Source organism: Bos taurus, chromosome 20, assembly GCF_002263795.3.
Source record: "Bos taurus isolate L1 Dominette 01449 registration number 42190680 breed Hereford chromosome 20, ARS-UCD2.0, whole genome shotgun sequence".
Taxonomy (NCBI): Eukaryota; Metazoa; Chordata; class Mammalia; order Artiodactyla; family Bovidae; genus Bos; species Bos taurus.
The window spans coordinates 8638866-8655636 of record NC_037347.1 but is presented as its reverse complement, the minus strand read 5'-3'; the positions used below and the strand labels follow the sequence as shown (position 1 = coordinate 8655636).

The following is a 16771-nucleotide window of genomic DNA, read 5'->3' as shown; positions in this document are numbered from 1 at the left end:
TCTTTCCTAAATTCAGTTCAGTTCAGTTCTGTTGCTCAGTTGTGTCCGACTCTTTGTGACCCCATGCACTACAGCACGCCAGGCTTCCCTGTCCATCACCAACTCCCGGAGCTTGCTCAAACTCATACCCATTGAGTTGGCGATGCCATCCAACCATCTCATCCTCTCTCATCCCCTTCTCATCCTGTCTTCAATCTTTCCAAGCATCTGGGTCTTTTCTAATGAGTCAGCATCAGGTGGCAAAAGTACTGGAGTTTCAGCTTCAGCATCAGTCCTCCAGTCAATATTCAGGACTGATTTCCTTTAGGATTGACTGGTTTGAGTCCAAGAGGCTCTCAAGAGTCTTCTCCAACACCACAGTTCAAAAGCATCAGTTCTTCAGCCCTCAGGCTTTTTTATGGTCCAACTCTCACATCCATATATGACTACTGGAAAAACCATTGCTTTGACTATGCGGACCTCTGTCGGCAAAGTACTATCTCTGCTTTTTAATATACTGTCTAGGTTGGTCTTAGCTTTTCTTCCAAGGAGCAAGCCTCTTTTAATTTCATGGCTGCAGTCACCATCTGCAGTGATTTTGGACCCCAAGAAAATAAAGTCCTAAATTACACTGTGTTTATTTTTTTAAATTTCAAATGTGTTTCATGAATATATCCTTAATAGTAATTATAGAGTGTGTATATGTATGTTGTGTATATATGTGTATACAGTGTACACTTTAACAAAGCCTATAGTATTCCTTTGATACAGTTTAAAATTATACAGTGAGGAGCAATGCTTAACTTAAGGAAAACAGTTCATTTGAACATTGGAATTGCATGTTAATTATGCTTAAGTAATTTTGATCTCTTCTTTTGTTAAACTAAAAATCTTTTTAAATTTTAGGGGGAAAAAAATAGTGGCTTTGATGTCCTTTACCATAATATGAAACATGGACAGATATCGACAAAAGAACTAGCAGATTTTGTAAGAGAAAGGTATGTATTTTTTAATAAGTCATTTAATAATTCATTATTGAGAAACATTTCAGAATATGAATAATTGAGAAAAATTTTAGTTGGATTTGAATAAAAGTAATCAAAAAAAAAAAAAAGTAATCAACTACTCTTAAAAAAGTATGCTCTTTACACTCTAAAGCAGTGTTCTCTGTCATCCGTACGCTGCGGCCTAAGTCGTGGCTCTCAGTGGCACTGATCTGGTTTGCAGATCACTGCTTGAGAATATTATGTATATATTTTTTATTAAATATGCTAGCAAGGTGATAAAACAGGAATTTTGTAGGGTAATAATTACTGTTTCTTTAAACAAGTATGTCATTAAACATACTAAAATAACTTGAAAAGACTTAAGTTTTCTGAATTTGATATTTAGCTATAGTTTTATGACTTTTATTTTTAAAAATCCTTAATTATGTGTTTTTAATTGTGCAAATTTACAAAACATACTTTTCTTTAATACTCTTAGAATATAATAGTCAATTAAAAACTATTAGTATCAGCATAATTTAATTTGATTAAGGCTATTTTGTGGCTGGTCCCACTTGGTAATTTTTATGTGAACACATTTAAAATGTTTTCCTTGCTAATATAGGGATATGCTGCCTTTAGATACAATATACCATTCATTTATTCTTTCCATATATATCCCATATCTGCTGTGTGTTGGGGAATGTGGCAATAAGGATTCAGCTTCTGCCTTCTTGGAGTTTATCAACTTGTAGGAACTAAGGAACTAGGTAACGTTAGACAAATCCTCTTTGACTTCTAGCTTTCTGCTGCCGTTGAAAGGGGGACCATAAGCCCTAAGTGCTGTGGATAAAGTTGTCCCTTACTGACACACTTTGCATCACTGGAAAGAGTAAAAGGAAAGACAGTGGAACTCTGCATCCCTGGCCCTTCCTCCAGCCTCCTTCTCAACCAACACTCCCATCACTACTGTAATTATCTACCTTGCGACCAACAGGGCAGTTGTAATTACGCATTTTAGTCCTGTTTGTGTCAGTTACTATAAGAAGTCCAGGACTCCTGGGTCATCCTTCTTTGTTCAGAATCTGACCGCTGCTACTTTATTTTTCTCCATAGCACTTAATAGCCACCTGATATGAGTGATATTTTACTTATTTAGCCTGTCTCTCCCCACTAGAATATAAACCTCACGAGAACAGGGTTTTGTTTTCTTTTTGTTTTTTTTTCTCCTTTTTTTCTTATTCATCGTCCTGCGCTTAGGGTAGAGCTTGGCCCTTGGTAGGCCCTCAGGAAACATTTTTTGATAGAATGAATTTCTAACAGCACTGTCCTGATCCAAGCTATCATTATTGTTGCCTGGACTGTAGCAGTAGTGCCTAACTGTCCTGTCTACATTCATTATTATTCTCCTGCAGTTTATTCTCTGTACTGCAATTGGAGGTTTCTTTTTCGAACTACAGTTTGAAAGTTCAAAGTGAAGTCTTTCAAAGTTGAAGTTTCAACTTCTGTTGAAACCACTTCAGAGGCTTCCCATTGCTCTTAAGAGGCCTACGTAGTATGACCCCAAATTGCCTTTCAAACTTTAGCTCATACCAGACTTATGTTTATTTAGACTCCTTTTTCCTCTCTAGAAACATTGGCTATTTTATTGACAGGCTTTTATCAGTCGAAGTTTTATACATGCTTCAGTTCAGTTCAGTCAGTCAGTTCAGTCGCTCAGTCGTGTCCGACTCTTTGCAACCCCATGAACCGCAGCATGCCAGGCCTCCCTGTCCATCACCAACTCCCGGAGTTCACTCAGACTCAACGTCCATCGAGTCAGTGATGCCATCCAGCCGTCTCATCCTCTGTCGTCCCCTTCTCCTCCTGTCCCCAATCCCTCCCAGCATCAGAGTCTTTTCCAATGAGTCAACCCTTCGCATGAGGTGGCCAAAGTACTACTGGAGTTTCAGCTTTAGCATCATTCCTTCCAGAGAAATCCCAGGGCTGATCTCCTTCAGAATGGACTGGTTGGATCTCCTTGCAGTCCAAGGGACTCTCAAGAGTCTTCTCCAACACCACAGTTCAAAAGCACCAATTCTTTGGCGCTCAGCTTTCTTCACAGTCCAACTCTCACATCTATATATGACCACTGGAAAAACCATAGCCTTGACTAGACGGACCTTTGTTGGCAAAGTAATGTCTCTGCTTTTGAATATGCTGTCTAGGTTGGTCATAACTTTTCTTCCGAGGAGTAAGAGTCTTTTAATTTCATGGCTGCAGTTACCATCTGCAGTGATTTTGGAGCCCACAAAAATAAAGTCAGCCACTGTTTCCCCATCTATTTCCCATGAAGTGATGGGACCGGATGCCATGATCTTAGTTTTCTGAATGTTGAGTTTTAAGCCAACTTCTTCACTCTCCTCTTTCACCTTCATCAAGTTCCTCTTCATTTAGTTCCTTCATTTTAGTTCCTCTTGATTTAGTTCCTCTTCATTTCACTTATACATGCTTAGTCCTTATTTGTACGTATTGACCTTAGAGGTCAGCAGTGTATTAATACTCACCTTTCCAGGAATGCCTTTCCTAATCTCTTTGACTAGGTCAAAATCACCTTTTATAATCTCTCTCAAGATCACATATCTCTTTGTAGTATTTATAAAATGTTGTAATTTCTTATTTTTGTTATTTGTTTCTATGTTCTCCTATAAGGGAAACAGTATACAATATTCTGTTGTATCCCAGTGCCTAGCAGAGAGCCTGAAACAATTGGATACTCATATTTCTTGAAGGAGTGAATGAGAAAGAAAATAAGAAAAGATATACACACAAATATATGATGTGCACTAAAAATTTGCATGTGTGTGTGTGTGCGTGTGCATGTGCGCTAAGTCACTTCAGTTGTGTCTGACTCTTTGCGACCCTATGTACTTAATAGTGTCTTTGCGAGCCTGCCCGGTTCCTCTGTCCATGGGGTTCTCCCAGCAAGAATACTGGAGTGTGTTAGTATGCCCTCCTCCAGAGATCTTCCCGACCCAGGGATTGAACCTGCCTTTCTTACATCTCCTGCACTGGCAGGCGAGTTCTTTACCACTAGTGCCACCTGGGAAGCCCCAGGATTTGCATACGCCGTCTCATTTAACTGTCGGAACCCGCCTAAGTCTTATAGTTAAGAAAACTGGGGCCCAGAAAGGTTAAATAACTTCTTAAGCTAATCATTCAGACTTACTTTCTGTCATACCCTTGTAATTCTTTCCTGCCCTCCTCCATGCTTCCTTCCTTTCTCTTTCCTTTCTCCTTTGCTCCTTTCTTTCTTCCCTCTCTCCCTTCCTCCCTACCTACAGCTTTATTGAGGTATAATTGACACACAATATAGTGCATATATTTAAAGCGTAGAGTTCGATACATTTTGACATATACGTACACTCATGACCATCACCACAATCAAGATGGTGAACTTATTTATCTTTCCTTGGTAATTCCTTCCTTCTCTCCCCACCCCCATCCATAAGCTAATACTAGTTTGCTTTTGATACTTAGGTTAGTTTGCATTTTCTGTTATTTTATCTGAATGGAATCATGCAGGATATACTTAGTTGTCCAGTGCTTTCACTCAGTATAATTATTTTGAGATTGGTCCATGTTGTTGCATGCGTCACTAATTTATTCTTTGCTATTGAGTAGTGTTCCATTTATGAATATATGGTAATTTTATCTGTCAAAGGAAGTAAGTTATACCTATTTTTTGAACTTTGAATTAATTCTGTAGTAGGTATTTTTTCTGACTTCTGTTATTCAGCACTGTTGTGAGATTCATTTGTGTTGAATTTACTTATAATGCTGTTTAATATCAAATTATGTAAATATACTGAATGTATTTATCTATTACTGTTGACAGACATTTGGGATGTTTCCAGGTTTTTACTGTTACAAGTAATACTGCTTTGAATATTCTTGAACATGTGTCTCAGTGTACATATATTTATATCAGTTAATTACCCTGGAGTAGAATTGGAACAGGATTCCATGGACAGAGGAGCCTGGTGGGCTGCACCCCATGGGGTCACAAAGAGTAGGACATGACTGAGCGACTAACGCTTTCGATTTCACTTTCATTTACCCTGGAGTAGAATTGCCGAGTCTTAGAGTATATGTATGTTCAACTCTAGTAGATAATGCCAAAGAATTTTCCAAGGTGGTTGTACCAATTTACAGCAGCAGCGGCCTTGTTGGAGAGTTCCAGCTGCTCCATGTCCTCAGCAACACTTGGTTTTATTTATCCTTTTATTTGAGGCATACTGATAAGTAGTACTCATTGTGGTTTTAACTTGTATGTCCCTGATGAATAATGAGATTGAACATCCTTTCATATATAATTGGCATCTTTTCTTTAACGAAGTATCTGTTCATCTTTTGCCTATTTTTCTGGTTTTTCTTTCCTTTTAAAAAATACATTGAAAAAAATTTCTTTATATATTCTAGGTAAAAGCAATTTGTCAGTTATTTGTTGCAGATTTATGTAAACATGCTTGAGTTTTATATTTTGATTTTTATGTCCAGCAGCCTGGAAGTTCTTTCTTATTCTGGTAATTTTATTTATCTGTAGATTCTTTCGGATTTTCTGTGTGTTCAGTCATCTTGTGAAAATGACAGTTTTCCCTCCCCCTTTTTAATCTGTATATATTTTATTTGATTTCCTATTGCACTGGCATACATCTCCAGTGTAATGCTGAACAGAGATGGTGATGAAGAGGCGTCCTAGTCTTGTTTCCAGCCCCACATCCCACTCTTAAATATGTATTCCAGTTCTTTTCCCTTCTGTTTATCAGATTGTGGAAATTCTACATATTGTTTTGTAAGGCTTTTGTTTTCCTTTTCAAGAAAATCATGAATGGATGTTTTCTTTGTTTTTTATTTCTTTTGTTAATCTGAATTACATTGAATTTTGAACTTTCCAGTGCTGATATAAGCCAGATTTAGTGGAGATGTATTTATCATTTTTATACATTAGTAGAGCTGTTTGCTGCTATTTTATTTTGTATTTTTGCATCTATATTTATGAGTGAGATTGACTTGAAAATTTCCTTTCTCTAAATGTCCTTTTTCGGTTTTGCTAATCAAGGTTTGTTGGCATCATAAAATGAGTTGGGGTATATTCCCTGTTTTTCTATTCTCTGGAAAAAATTTGTGGAAGATTATAGTTTCTTCCTTATGTGTTTTATAGAATTTGCTGGTAAAACCACCTGGGCTTGAAATTGTCTTTGTAGGAAAGTTTTAAATCATGTATTTAATTTTTTAAATAGTTATAGGACTATTCAGATATTGAGTTTGGTAAGTTGTATTTTAAGGAGTTTTCCCTTATGTAAATTTTCAAATATATTGGCAAAAAGTTTTTCTTAATATTCTTTAGAGAACTTTTAAAATTGTCTGCAGGATCTGTACTGATGTCTTACTTTTTATTCCCGATACTGGTTATTTGTGTCTTCTCCCTTTTTTCATGATCAATCTCATTGGATGTTTGTTGGTTTTAATAGTTTTTATGAAGAACCAGTTATTAACTTTGTTGATCTCTATTTATATATGTATTTTCTGTTTTGTTAACTTCTATTCTTTATTTCCTTAAACTTTGTGTTCAATTTGCTGTTCTATTGCTAAATCTTGGGGGATGGATGCTTAACTTAATACTTTTCAACTTTTTTCTTTTCTGATATATTCATTTAACTCTGTGTATTTCCCTCAAGCCTTGCTTTTGTTGTGCTCCATTATTTTTGAGAAATAGGATTTTCATTGTACTTTGTTTAAATATATTTTTAAAGTTACATTGTGTTTTCTTTTTTGCCTCTGTGGGTTATTCAGAAGTGTATTTCTTAATTTCCAAATACATGTTCATTTTTAAAGGTATATTTTTTTCTTTTTTTCAAGCTTAATTGCATTGTGGTTAGAGAACATACTCTGTATGATTTAAGTGTTTTGGAATTTGTTGACACTTGATTTATGACCAGGATAGAGTCAATTTTAGTAAATATTTTTACCTACCTGAAAGTGTTTTGCATTTGTTGGATATCAAGTTCTCTATATATTATGGTAAATTTGTGAATTCTGCTGTTCCAATTCTAATATATTCTCATTGTTTTTTGTTTTTTTAATCCTGCTCATTTTATCAGTTTCTGAAAGAGCTGTTTTGAAAATCTCATATGTAGATTATGAACGTTCATCTATGTAATTCTGCCACTTTTTGCTTTGTATATTTGGGCCATAGGGATAGAAATTTAGAACTAGTACATCTTCAGGTAAATTGAACTTTTTAAAAAAATCCATTCTAAAGTATCCTATTGTATCTCTAGCAGTGTTTTTTTGTATTGAAGTCTTTATTTAGTTTCATCTGTTTGCATTTAGATAGTATTTGCATTATACTTGTACTTTTTTTCTTACCTGTATTGTTGTGGTGTAAATGTGTTTCTTGTTTGTTTTTAAAGCCATTTTCACAATCTTTATTCTTTATTTGGATCATTTAGTCCTTTACATCAGTGTATTTCCAGATACATTTAGGCTCAAATCTGTTGTGTCAGAGGCTGTCAAACTTTCTGTAAAAACGCTTTTTGTGTGATTTGGTGTCTGTCGCAGCTATTTAGCTCTAGTGTTTTTGTTGTTGTTTAAATGTATTTATTTATTTGGCTGCACTGGGTTTTAGTTGTGGCATGTGGGATCTAGTGTCCTCACCAGGGATCCAGCCCAGGCGCCCTGCATTGGGAGCTCAAGAGTCTTAGTCACTGGACCACCTGGGGAGTCCCTCTGTTCTTTAATACAAAGGCAGCTATGACCATCGTGTAAAAATGAGTACGGGTGTGTCCTAATAAACTTTATTTATGAAAACAAACAATTGGCCAGATTTGTTGATGGTGCTGCAATTTGCCAACCTCTTTTACTATTTTAATGTTTTTTCTGTTTATCTTACTTGTTTTATATTTTGTCCTTTTCTTTCTTATCTTTTGGCCTTAAATTTTTTTTTATTCTATTACATATTTTCCTTCTCTCACCTTAGAAGTAATAGCCTCGTTTTTTAGTGGTTAACCTAGAGATTGTAACATACTTCCTTGATGTATTAATTTCTAGTAATAATTGGTACTTTTATCATTTTCCTGAAAACGAAGGAACCTGAGAACACTACCACTTCCTGACTTCTATGCTTTATATTCCATTAGTGAGTATGTGTGTTTAATTTTTTACTCTGGAAATTAAAAGTTTTCTATTTTTAAAACACTTTTTATTGTGGAAATGTACACTTACATGCCATTTTTGTGTGTGTTTCTTTAGCTTTTTATTATAAACCACTAAGTAATGAACTGTAATATAGTTTCAACAGTTTTTAGTATTTTCACAGTCTTGTTTAAAACAGTTCTCAGACATCAAATTATTACCTGTCCATAGACACTTATGTGTAAATGTCCATAGATACTTATGTATCTGTAACAGCTAATGATTTAGAGGACAATAATATTACCCAGCTAACAAAATTAATGATAATTAAATACTTTTAATATCTAGTTTATTTGTTCAAGTCAGGTGGTTATGTTTTTTATATGTTTTGTATAGTCATTTTTTAGATTTATTATTTTACTTTTCCTGTGATGCTTTTGTCCTGGGCTGTTTTTCTGCTTTTTAAAAAACATCTTTTAATACCCCTTAATGTGGATTTTCTGGTGATAAATTCTCAGTTTTTGTTAGTTGGTCATATCTTTAATTTATCTTCATCTAAGAAACTTTTGTTATGGGCACTTTCAAACATGAAATATTAGGGTAAAGGAAAACGTTAAACAAAACTATGAATATGCAATTAGTATGTTCAAGGATGTGGGACCAGAGAAGGCAGTGGCACCCGACTCCAGTACTCTTGCCTGGAAAATCCCATGGACGGAGGAGCCTGGTAGGCTGCAGTCCATGGGGTCATGAAGAGTCGGACACGACTGAGCAACTTCACTTTTCACTTTCATGCATTGGAGAAGGAAATGGCAACCCACTCCAGTGTTCTTGCCTGGAGAATCCCAGGGACGGCGGAGCCTGGTGGGCTGCTGTCTATGGGGTCGCACAGAGTTGGACACGCCTAAAGCGACTTAGCAGCAGCAGCAGGATGTGGGACCCTCTATAGAACAAATAATTTGGTTCCTTCAACATCAAAAAAACAGTACAGAAAGGTTGAGGAAAGCCAGAGATAAAGAGACTCAGAAATCACATCAATTAAACATAATATATAAATCTTGCTGTGATCCTGACTGGAGAAGATCAGTTACATGTACTATGTGTGTGTATGACAATTGAGGAGAACTGAGCACTGACCGGACACTTGGTGACATTAGAGAACTAATACTGTATTTTTAGATAAGGTAACATACTGTGGTTATGTTTTTGAAATTGCCCTTATCTTTCACAGACACATCTGAAATGCTAATGGATGAAATGCAATGTCTTTGATTCTGAGATCTGCTTTGTAACAATTCAGTAGTACTGGTATGGAATAGACAGAACAAACCTGGCCATGGTTTAACCATGCTGAAGCACAGAGATTGCAACATGGAAGTTCACTATATTAAGATCCTAGCGTCTGAGTAAGCTTTATACATGTTTGAAAGTGTTCATAATAAAAGGTTTTTTTAATGAAGACAAATTAAAGATATGACCAACTAACAAAAACTGAGAATTTATCACCAGAAAATCCACATTAAGAGGAATTAAAAGATATTTTTTAAAAAGAAGAAAAGTGATCCAGGACAAAAGCATCACAGGAAAACTAAAATAAATTAAATCTAAAAAATGACTATACAAAACATATAAAAAACATAACCACCTGACTTGAACAAATAAACTAGACATTAAAAATATTTAATCATCATTAATTTTGTTAGCTGGGTAATATTATTGTCCTCTAAATCATTAGCTGTTAGAGATACATAAGTGTCTATGGACAGGTAATAATTTGATGTCTGAGAACTGTTTTAAACAAGACTGTGAAAATACTAAAAACTGTTGAAACTATATTACCGTTCATTCAGTTCAGTTGCTCAGTTGTGTCTGACTCTTTGCGACCCCACGAATTGCAGCACGCCCGGCCTCCCTGTCTATAACCAACTCCCGGAGTTCACTCAAACTCAGGTCCATCGAGTCGGTGATGCCATCCAGCCATCTCATCCTCTGTTGTCCTCTTCTCCTCCTGCCCCCAATCCCTCCCAGCACCAGAGTCTTTTTCAATGAGTCAACTCTTCACATGAGGTGGCCAGAGTACTGGAGTTTCAGCTTTAGCACCATTCCTTCCAAAGAACAACCAGGACTGATCTCCTTTAGGATGGACTGGTTGGATCTCCTTGCAGTCCAAGGGACTCTCAAGAGTCTTCTCCAACACCACAGTTCAAAAGCATCAATTCTTCAGCACTCAGCTTTCTTCATAATCCAACTCTCACATCCATACATGACTACTGGAAAAACCATAGCCTTGACTAGACGGACCTTTGTTGGCAAAGTAATGTCTCTGGTTTTTAATATGCTATCTAGGTTAGTCATAACTTTCCTTCCAAGGAGTAAGCATCTTTTAATTTCATGGCTGCAGTCACCATCTGCTGTGATTTTGGAGCCCCAAAAAATAGTCTGACACTGTTTCCACTGTTTCCCCATCTATGTCCCATGAAGTGACGGGAACAGATGCCATGATCTTCGTTTTCTGAATGTTGAGCTTTAAGCCAACTTTTTCACTCTCCTCTTTCACTTTCATCATGAGGCTTTTTAGTTCCTCTTCACTTTCTGCCACAAGGGTGGTGTCATCTGCATATCTGAGGTTATTGATATTTCTCCCAGCAATCTTGAATCCAGCTTGTGCTTCTTCCAGCCCAGTGTTTTCTCATGATGTACTCTGCATATAAGTTAAATAACAGGGTGACAATATACAGCCTTGACGTAGTCCTTTTCCTATTTGGAACCAGTCTGTTGTTCCATGTCTAGTTCTAACTGTTGCTTCCTGACCTGTGTATAGGTTTCTCAAGAGGCAGGTCAGGTGGTCTGGTATTACCATCTCTTTCAGAATTTTCCAAGGTTTATCGTGATCCACACAGTCAAAGGCTTTGGCATAGTCAATAAAGCAGAAATAGATGTTTTTCTGGAACTCGCTTGCTTTTTTGATGATCCAGCAGATGTTGGCAATTTAATCTCTGGTTCCTTTGCCTTTTCTAAAACTAGCTTGAACATCTGAAAGTTCACGGTTCATGTATTGCTGAAGCCTGGCTTGGAGAATTTTGAGCGTTACTTTACTAATGTGTGAGATGAATGCAATTATGTGGTAGTTTGAGCATTCTTTGGCATTGCCTTTCTTTGGGATTGGAATGAAAACTGACCTTTCCCAGTCCTGTGGCCACTACTGAGTTTTCCAAATTTGCTGGCATATTGAGTGCAGCACTTTCATAGCATCATCTTTCAGGACTTGAAATAGCTCAACTGGAATTCCATCACCTCCACTAATTTTGTTCATAGCGATGCTTTCTAAGGCCCACTTGACTTTACATTCCAGGATGTCTGGCTCTAGGTGAGTGATCACACCATCATGATTATCTTCGTCGTGAAGATCTTTTTTGTACAGTTCATTACTTAGTGGTTTATAATAAAAAGCTAAAGAAACACACACAAAAATGGCATGTAAGTGTACATTTCCACAGTAAAAAGTGTTTTAAAAATAGAAAACTTTTAATTTCCAGAGTAAAAATTTAAACACACATACTCACTAATGGAATATAAAGCATAGAAGTCAGGAGGTGGTAGTGTTCTCAGGTTCCTTCATTTTCAGGAAAATGATAAAAGTACCAATTATTACTAGAAATTAATACATCATGGAAGTATGTTACAATCTCTAGGATAGCCATTAAAAAAAATGAGGCTTTCTAAGATGAGAGAAGAAAAAAATGTAATAGAATAAAATGTAGCAACTAGATAAAATTCAGTTCAATATTTTGATGAGACTACTTCATCGGCAATATGTATACTTCCATCAAAGACATATAATATTTTGTTTTTATCTCTTTCATGATGTTAGTAGCCATTGATGCTCATCACCTAGATCCATTATTTTATTAAGGGTTTACTTTCATTTGTATTTTTGCTGGGTATAGTATTCTAGTTGAAAGATTTTTTTTTTGTAATTTTTTAGGAGCAGTTTTAGATTTACAACAAAATTGATAGCCAGGCTCCTCTGTCCATGGAATTCTCCAGGCAAGGATACTGGAGTGCATTTCCATTTCCTTCTCCAGGGGATCTTCCTTACTCAGGAATCAAACCTGGGTCTCCTGCATTGCAGGCAGATTCTTTACTGATTGAGCCACCAGGGAAGCTGAAATTAAAAGGAGGTTTTGTGTGTGTCCCCGTCCCCAGACACATAGCCTTTCCATTATCAACATTACTCATCAGAATGATACTTTTTTTTTTTTTTAACCAAGAATGAATCTACATTAATACATCACAATTATCTAGAATCCGTAGTTTACCTTGGGGTTCAGTCTTGGTGTTACACATGCTGTGGGTTGGTCAATATATGATGACGTATACCCATCATTATAATATTCTGCGAGTATTTTCACTTGTCTAGAACCCCTGGTGTTCTGTTTTAATGTTTCCATACTTTTGCCTTTTTGAGAATGTCATATTGTAGTTGACTCTTAAGTAGGGGTTCCAACCCTCTGTGTAGTTGAATATCATGTATATTTTTACAGTGGACACTTCATATCTGCAATTTTGTATTCATAGATTAAAACAGTTGTGGATCATTTAGTAATCTGTGTATAAGTGGTCCCACACAGTTCACACCTGTGGTGCTCAAAGGTCAACTGTAGTTGGAATCAGACAGTATGTAATAATAGCATTTTTAGGTTGGCTTTTTTCACTTAGTAATATGCTGAATAATATTCCACTGTCTGGATGTGAATTCATTATCCATTCTGTCTGTTCTACTGAAGGACAGACATCTTGGCTGCTTTTCAGTTATGAATAAACCTACTGTAACCATTCTTGTGCATGAACTTAAGTTTTCAACTCCTCTGAGTATATAGCAAAGAACGCAATTGCTAGATTGTGAGGAAGAATCTTGTGAAGTGGCTGTATTATGTTGCGTTCTCACCAGCAGTGAAAGGGAATTTCTGTTGCTCCACATCCTTGCTGTTGTCAGTGTTCTAGACTGTGGCCATTCTAATAGATACATAGTCGTATCTTGTTTTAATTTACATTTCCCTGATGACATATGATGTAGAACATCTTTTCATATGCTTGTCTGTCATCTCTATGTTATCTTTGGTGAGGTGTCTCTTAAAGTTTTTGGCACATTTTTTAATCAGGTTGTTTTCTTACTGTTGAGCTTTAAGAGTCAACAATATATTTGGGATAACTTTTTTTTTTTTTTTCCTCATTCTTTTGCAAATAATTTATCCCAGTCTGTGGCTTGTTTCCTTATTTTCTTGACATCTTTCATAGAGCTGGTTTTTATTTTAATGAAGTCCAGCTTATCAGTGAATTCTTTCATAGATTGTGTCTTTAGTGATTTATCTAAAAAGACATCACCATAGCCAACGTCATCTAAGTTTTCTCCTATGTTATTTTCCAGGAGTTTTATGGTTTTGCATTTTACTAGATTAAAAAACAATTCTTCAAAGATGATTGCATTGTTTACTGTTCAGATATTAGCTGTCAGTCTCATTATTGTTCCTTTGAAGGCAACATTTGATGGTGGGAAGGCTTTAGCTGCTTTTAGATGTTCTTTTTGTCTTTGACCTTCCCCAGTTTTACTATGATGTGACTTATCTTTTTATTTTTATTGATGTGTACATATCTTTTTATTTGTCCTCTTAGGATTTGTTGGGCTAACTTGAACCTATGGTTTGATAGCTTTTATCAGCTTTGGAAAATTCTTCAGCATTATCTCTTGTAGATATTTCTTCTGACCTGTTCTTACTTTCTTTACATGTCAGACATTTTTGCATTGTCCTTTGTCTTTTATTTTTCTTTTCTGTTTCCCAGTCTTGTGTTTCATTGAGCTTTTCTTTTTTTTTAAATAATTTTTGTTGGATTGTAGTTGATTTACAATATTGTATTAGTTTATGTTTCACTGAGCTTTAAACCAGAATAGATTTTTCTCACCTCTCTTTAGTTTACCAATTCTCACTATAGTATATTGGAGATTGGAAATGGCATCCCACTCCAGTATTCTTGCCTGGAGAATCCCATGGACAGAGGAGCTTGGTGGACTTTAGTCCATGGGGTCACAAAGAGTCGGACACTCTGAGTGAGTGACTGAGTGACTAACACACACTACAGTGTATTGAATCTACAGTTTAACTGCATCCGTTGAGATATTAATTTTAGTTATTGTATTTTTCAGATATAGAATTTATATTTTTATAATGCATAAACTCATAAAGTCTGAGCTTTATAATATTAACATTTGGGACATTGTTAAATTTGTTTCTTCTGATTGTTCATCTTATCTTGTTTCTTTATGTGCCTGGTGGTTGTTTGAATGTGTTTAAGACAACCATGCAGGGTCCAGTATCAGAGTTTGAAAAGATAAGAGTTTTGGTCACTTTGAGAGCTTGCCTACTTATGGTTCATCCTTAACTCCTTATGCTTACTCTTTGGGTCTCAATTCAAAGGATATGGATTTTCTCATGCTTCCCACCTGTGGCAAGTCTGAAGCTTACCTTGTGAGGCTTTGCTCCATTTCTCAGTCTTAGCTGCCTCTTCTAGATGCCCCCAGGGAAAAGCTGCCCTACATATCTGTCTCTCTCTCTGGATATCCTCCTCTTGGATCTTGGCTTACTGATTCTTAACTGGTCTTCAGTTCTCTGATGCTCTTTAAGCATACCCCCCACGTCTCCTACTTTTCTCCTTTCTCATTGGAAGGTTTTTAGATCAATTTTCTATTACTGGAAATTGAACTATTTTTCCTTGCTGTTTAACTTATTCATGGATATATAATTTCTGTATTAACTTTTAAAAAATTATTAAAGTACTACTCTTGTAATATAGTATATTAAAAAGATGCATAGAAGTTTAAAGGAGCAGGAAAAAAATCACAGTGCTGTCAGTGAGAGGCAGTTACTATTAATAGTTCCTTTTTTTTAAAAGAGTTTTTGTGGGGTTGGGTTTGGGGAAGAGTTTGGAGGTAAGCTTATTTTGGCTATTCTGAGTTTGAGGTGATTAAAATATCTAGGTAGAGTTAATGCTTGAGGCATTTAGATATTAAACAGATGATTTGATTCAAGAACAGGGTGTCGATCTGAATTTGCACATTAAAAACAATGTTAGTTGAACCTATCAGAGTAAATAAATGGAAGGCAGTGGTAGTTGTAGACTTCCTCTGTTAAGGGTGGCGCAGATTGAGAAGGGATAGGGTAATTATGGGAGAGTAAGATAGAACTCAACTTTTGTAGAGTTGGAAAGGCCAAGACAGTATCATATTTTTTATTTGTAAGTTATGTGCCTATGGGAACATTTTTTTCTATTCCATATTTAATGGCTTTGGTTCAGTTTTTTTAGCATAAAATTCTGTATGCTGAATAATAGTATGTAAAACAATATTATAGTGTGAAATATTAATTTGCAGTTATTCTGTGGCCCTTCTACTCTAGTCAGTAAAGAAGAAATTATGTTTAGAAGAGGCAAAGTCTACATGGAGGAGTTAAAAAGAGGAGAATGCGAAAAAAGTGAGGAGAGAGAGGGAAAAAGAAGGAAGAATGAAGTTAGTGTTTTACATCTAATCACAGACCAGATTAAGAACTTGACGTTCAGGATCTCAGACTTGCTAATAGTCTTGTGCAGATGACTGTCATCAATCTCGTATTCTATTAAGTGTGCATAATCATGAAATCACAGTGTTAATAATAAAACTATGTTAAACACAAAAGATTTTCATACTAAATCAGTTTGTATGTATAGAGACAATATAGGAAGCAGTACTTTTGTTCTTCCTGTTCACATAACCATTGGTACTAAAAAAAAAATAGAGTGACTTTATACCGAAGTTTCTTGGTGACATACGTTATTTTAGTTCTATACCAGACAAGTTCTTTAAATAGACGTGCACAAAGGGCATTTAAAGATAGATTAGAAATTCATGACCACATACCTACTTATTTTTAACATATACTTTGAATTATCTGTTTATTTCTGCAGTTGTAATTATTTTGTATTTTTTGTGTTTGATCATTAAACAAGAGCCCTTACAATATTGATATTTGATTTAACAGAGCTACAATAGAAGAGGCGTACTCCAGGTCAATGACAAAACTAGCAAAATCTGCAAGCAATTATTCACAACTTGGGTGAGTTAATTTCTTTGAACAGCTCTTTCAGTGTTGATTTAGCCGAAGTTTTTGAGAATAATAGGTTTCCATTAAAGATGTAATAGTTCATAAATATAAAATATATAGTTGTTTAAAATATGCCTATATGAATATATTCTTGACTTAATAGAAAATACAGTTGAATTTGTTGAATCAGTTAATGCAAAATGAAACTTACTTTTCCCCCTTTAAAACTACATAGTCTTTCAGTAGTATAATTTTGGGATTATAAATGTTATGTGTTATGCACATTATTCTGGTTTTCTATAAGTTCATTTACATTCTGTTGAACAGTGGTCTTTAAAAACCCACTTAATATAAATTTTATTAAAATGATTGAAATGCATTAGAAATGTCAGTTAGGATTTTATAGACTACCTTTAAATTTTCCTTTTAAAAATATGGGCTCAAGAAATGTTTTCTTTGAAAAATGAATATTATTAATAAGAATATATTTTGAATGAG

The 16771-nt window shown here is 35.4% G+C and overlaps 1 protein-coding gene across 2 annotated transcripts in view; it reads left to right on the top strand.

Annotated features, from left to right (window-relative positions):
* The window catches only part of FCHO2 (FCH and mu domain containing endocytic adaptor 2), a 126118-nt gene that overhangs the window by 18193 nt on the left and 91154 nt on the right, over positions 1-16771 (top strand). Inside the window, exons 2-3 of one of the 2 annotated variants that reach the window (NM_001098119.2) lie at positions 886-977; positions 16211-16285. In NM_001098119.2, the coding sequence (NP_001091588.2) occupies positions 886-977; positions 16211-16285 (167 nt within the window). The remainder of the gene's footprint in view (positions 1-885; positions 978-16210; positions 16286-16771) is intronic. The other variant, XM_059878778.1, reaches the window with a different exon arrangement.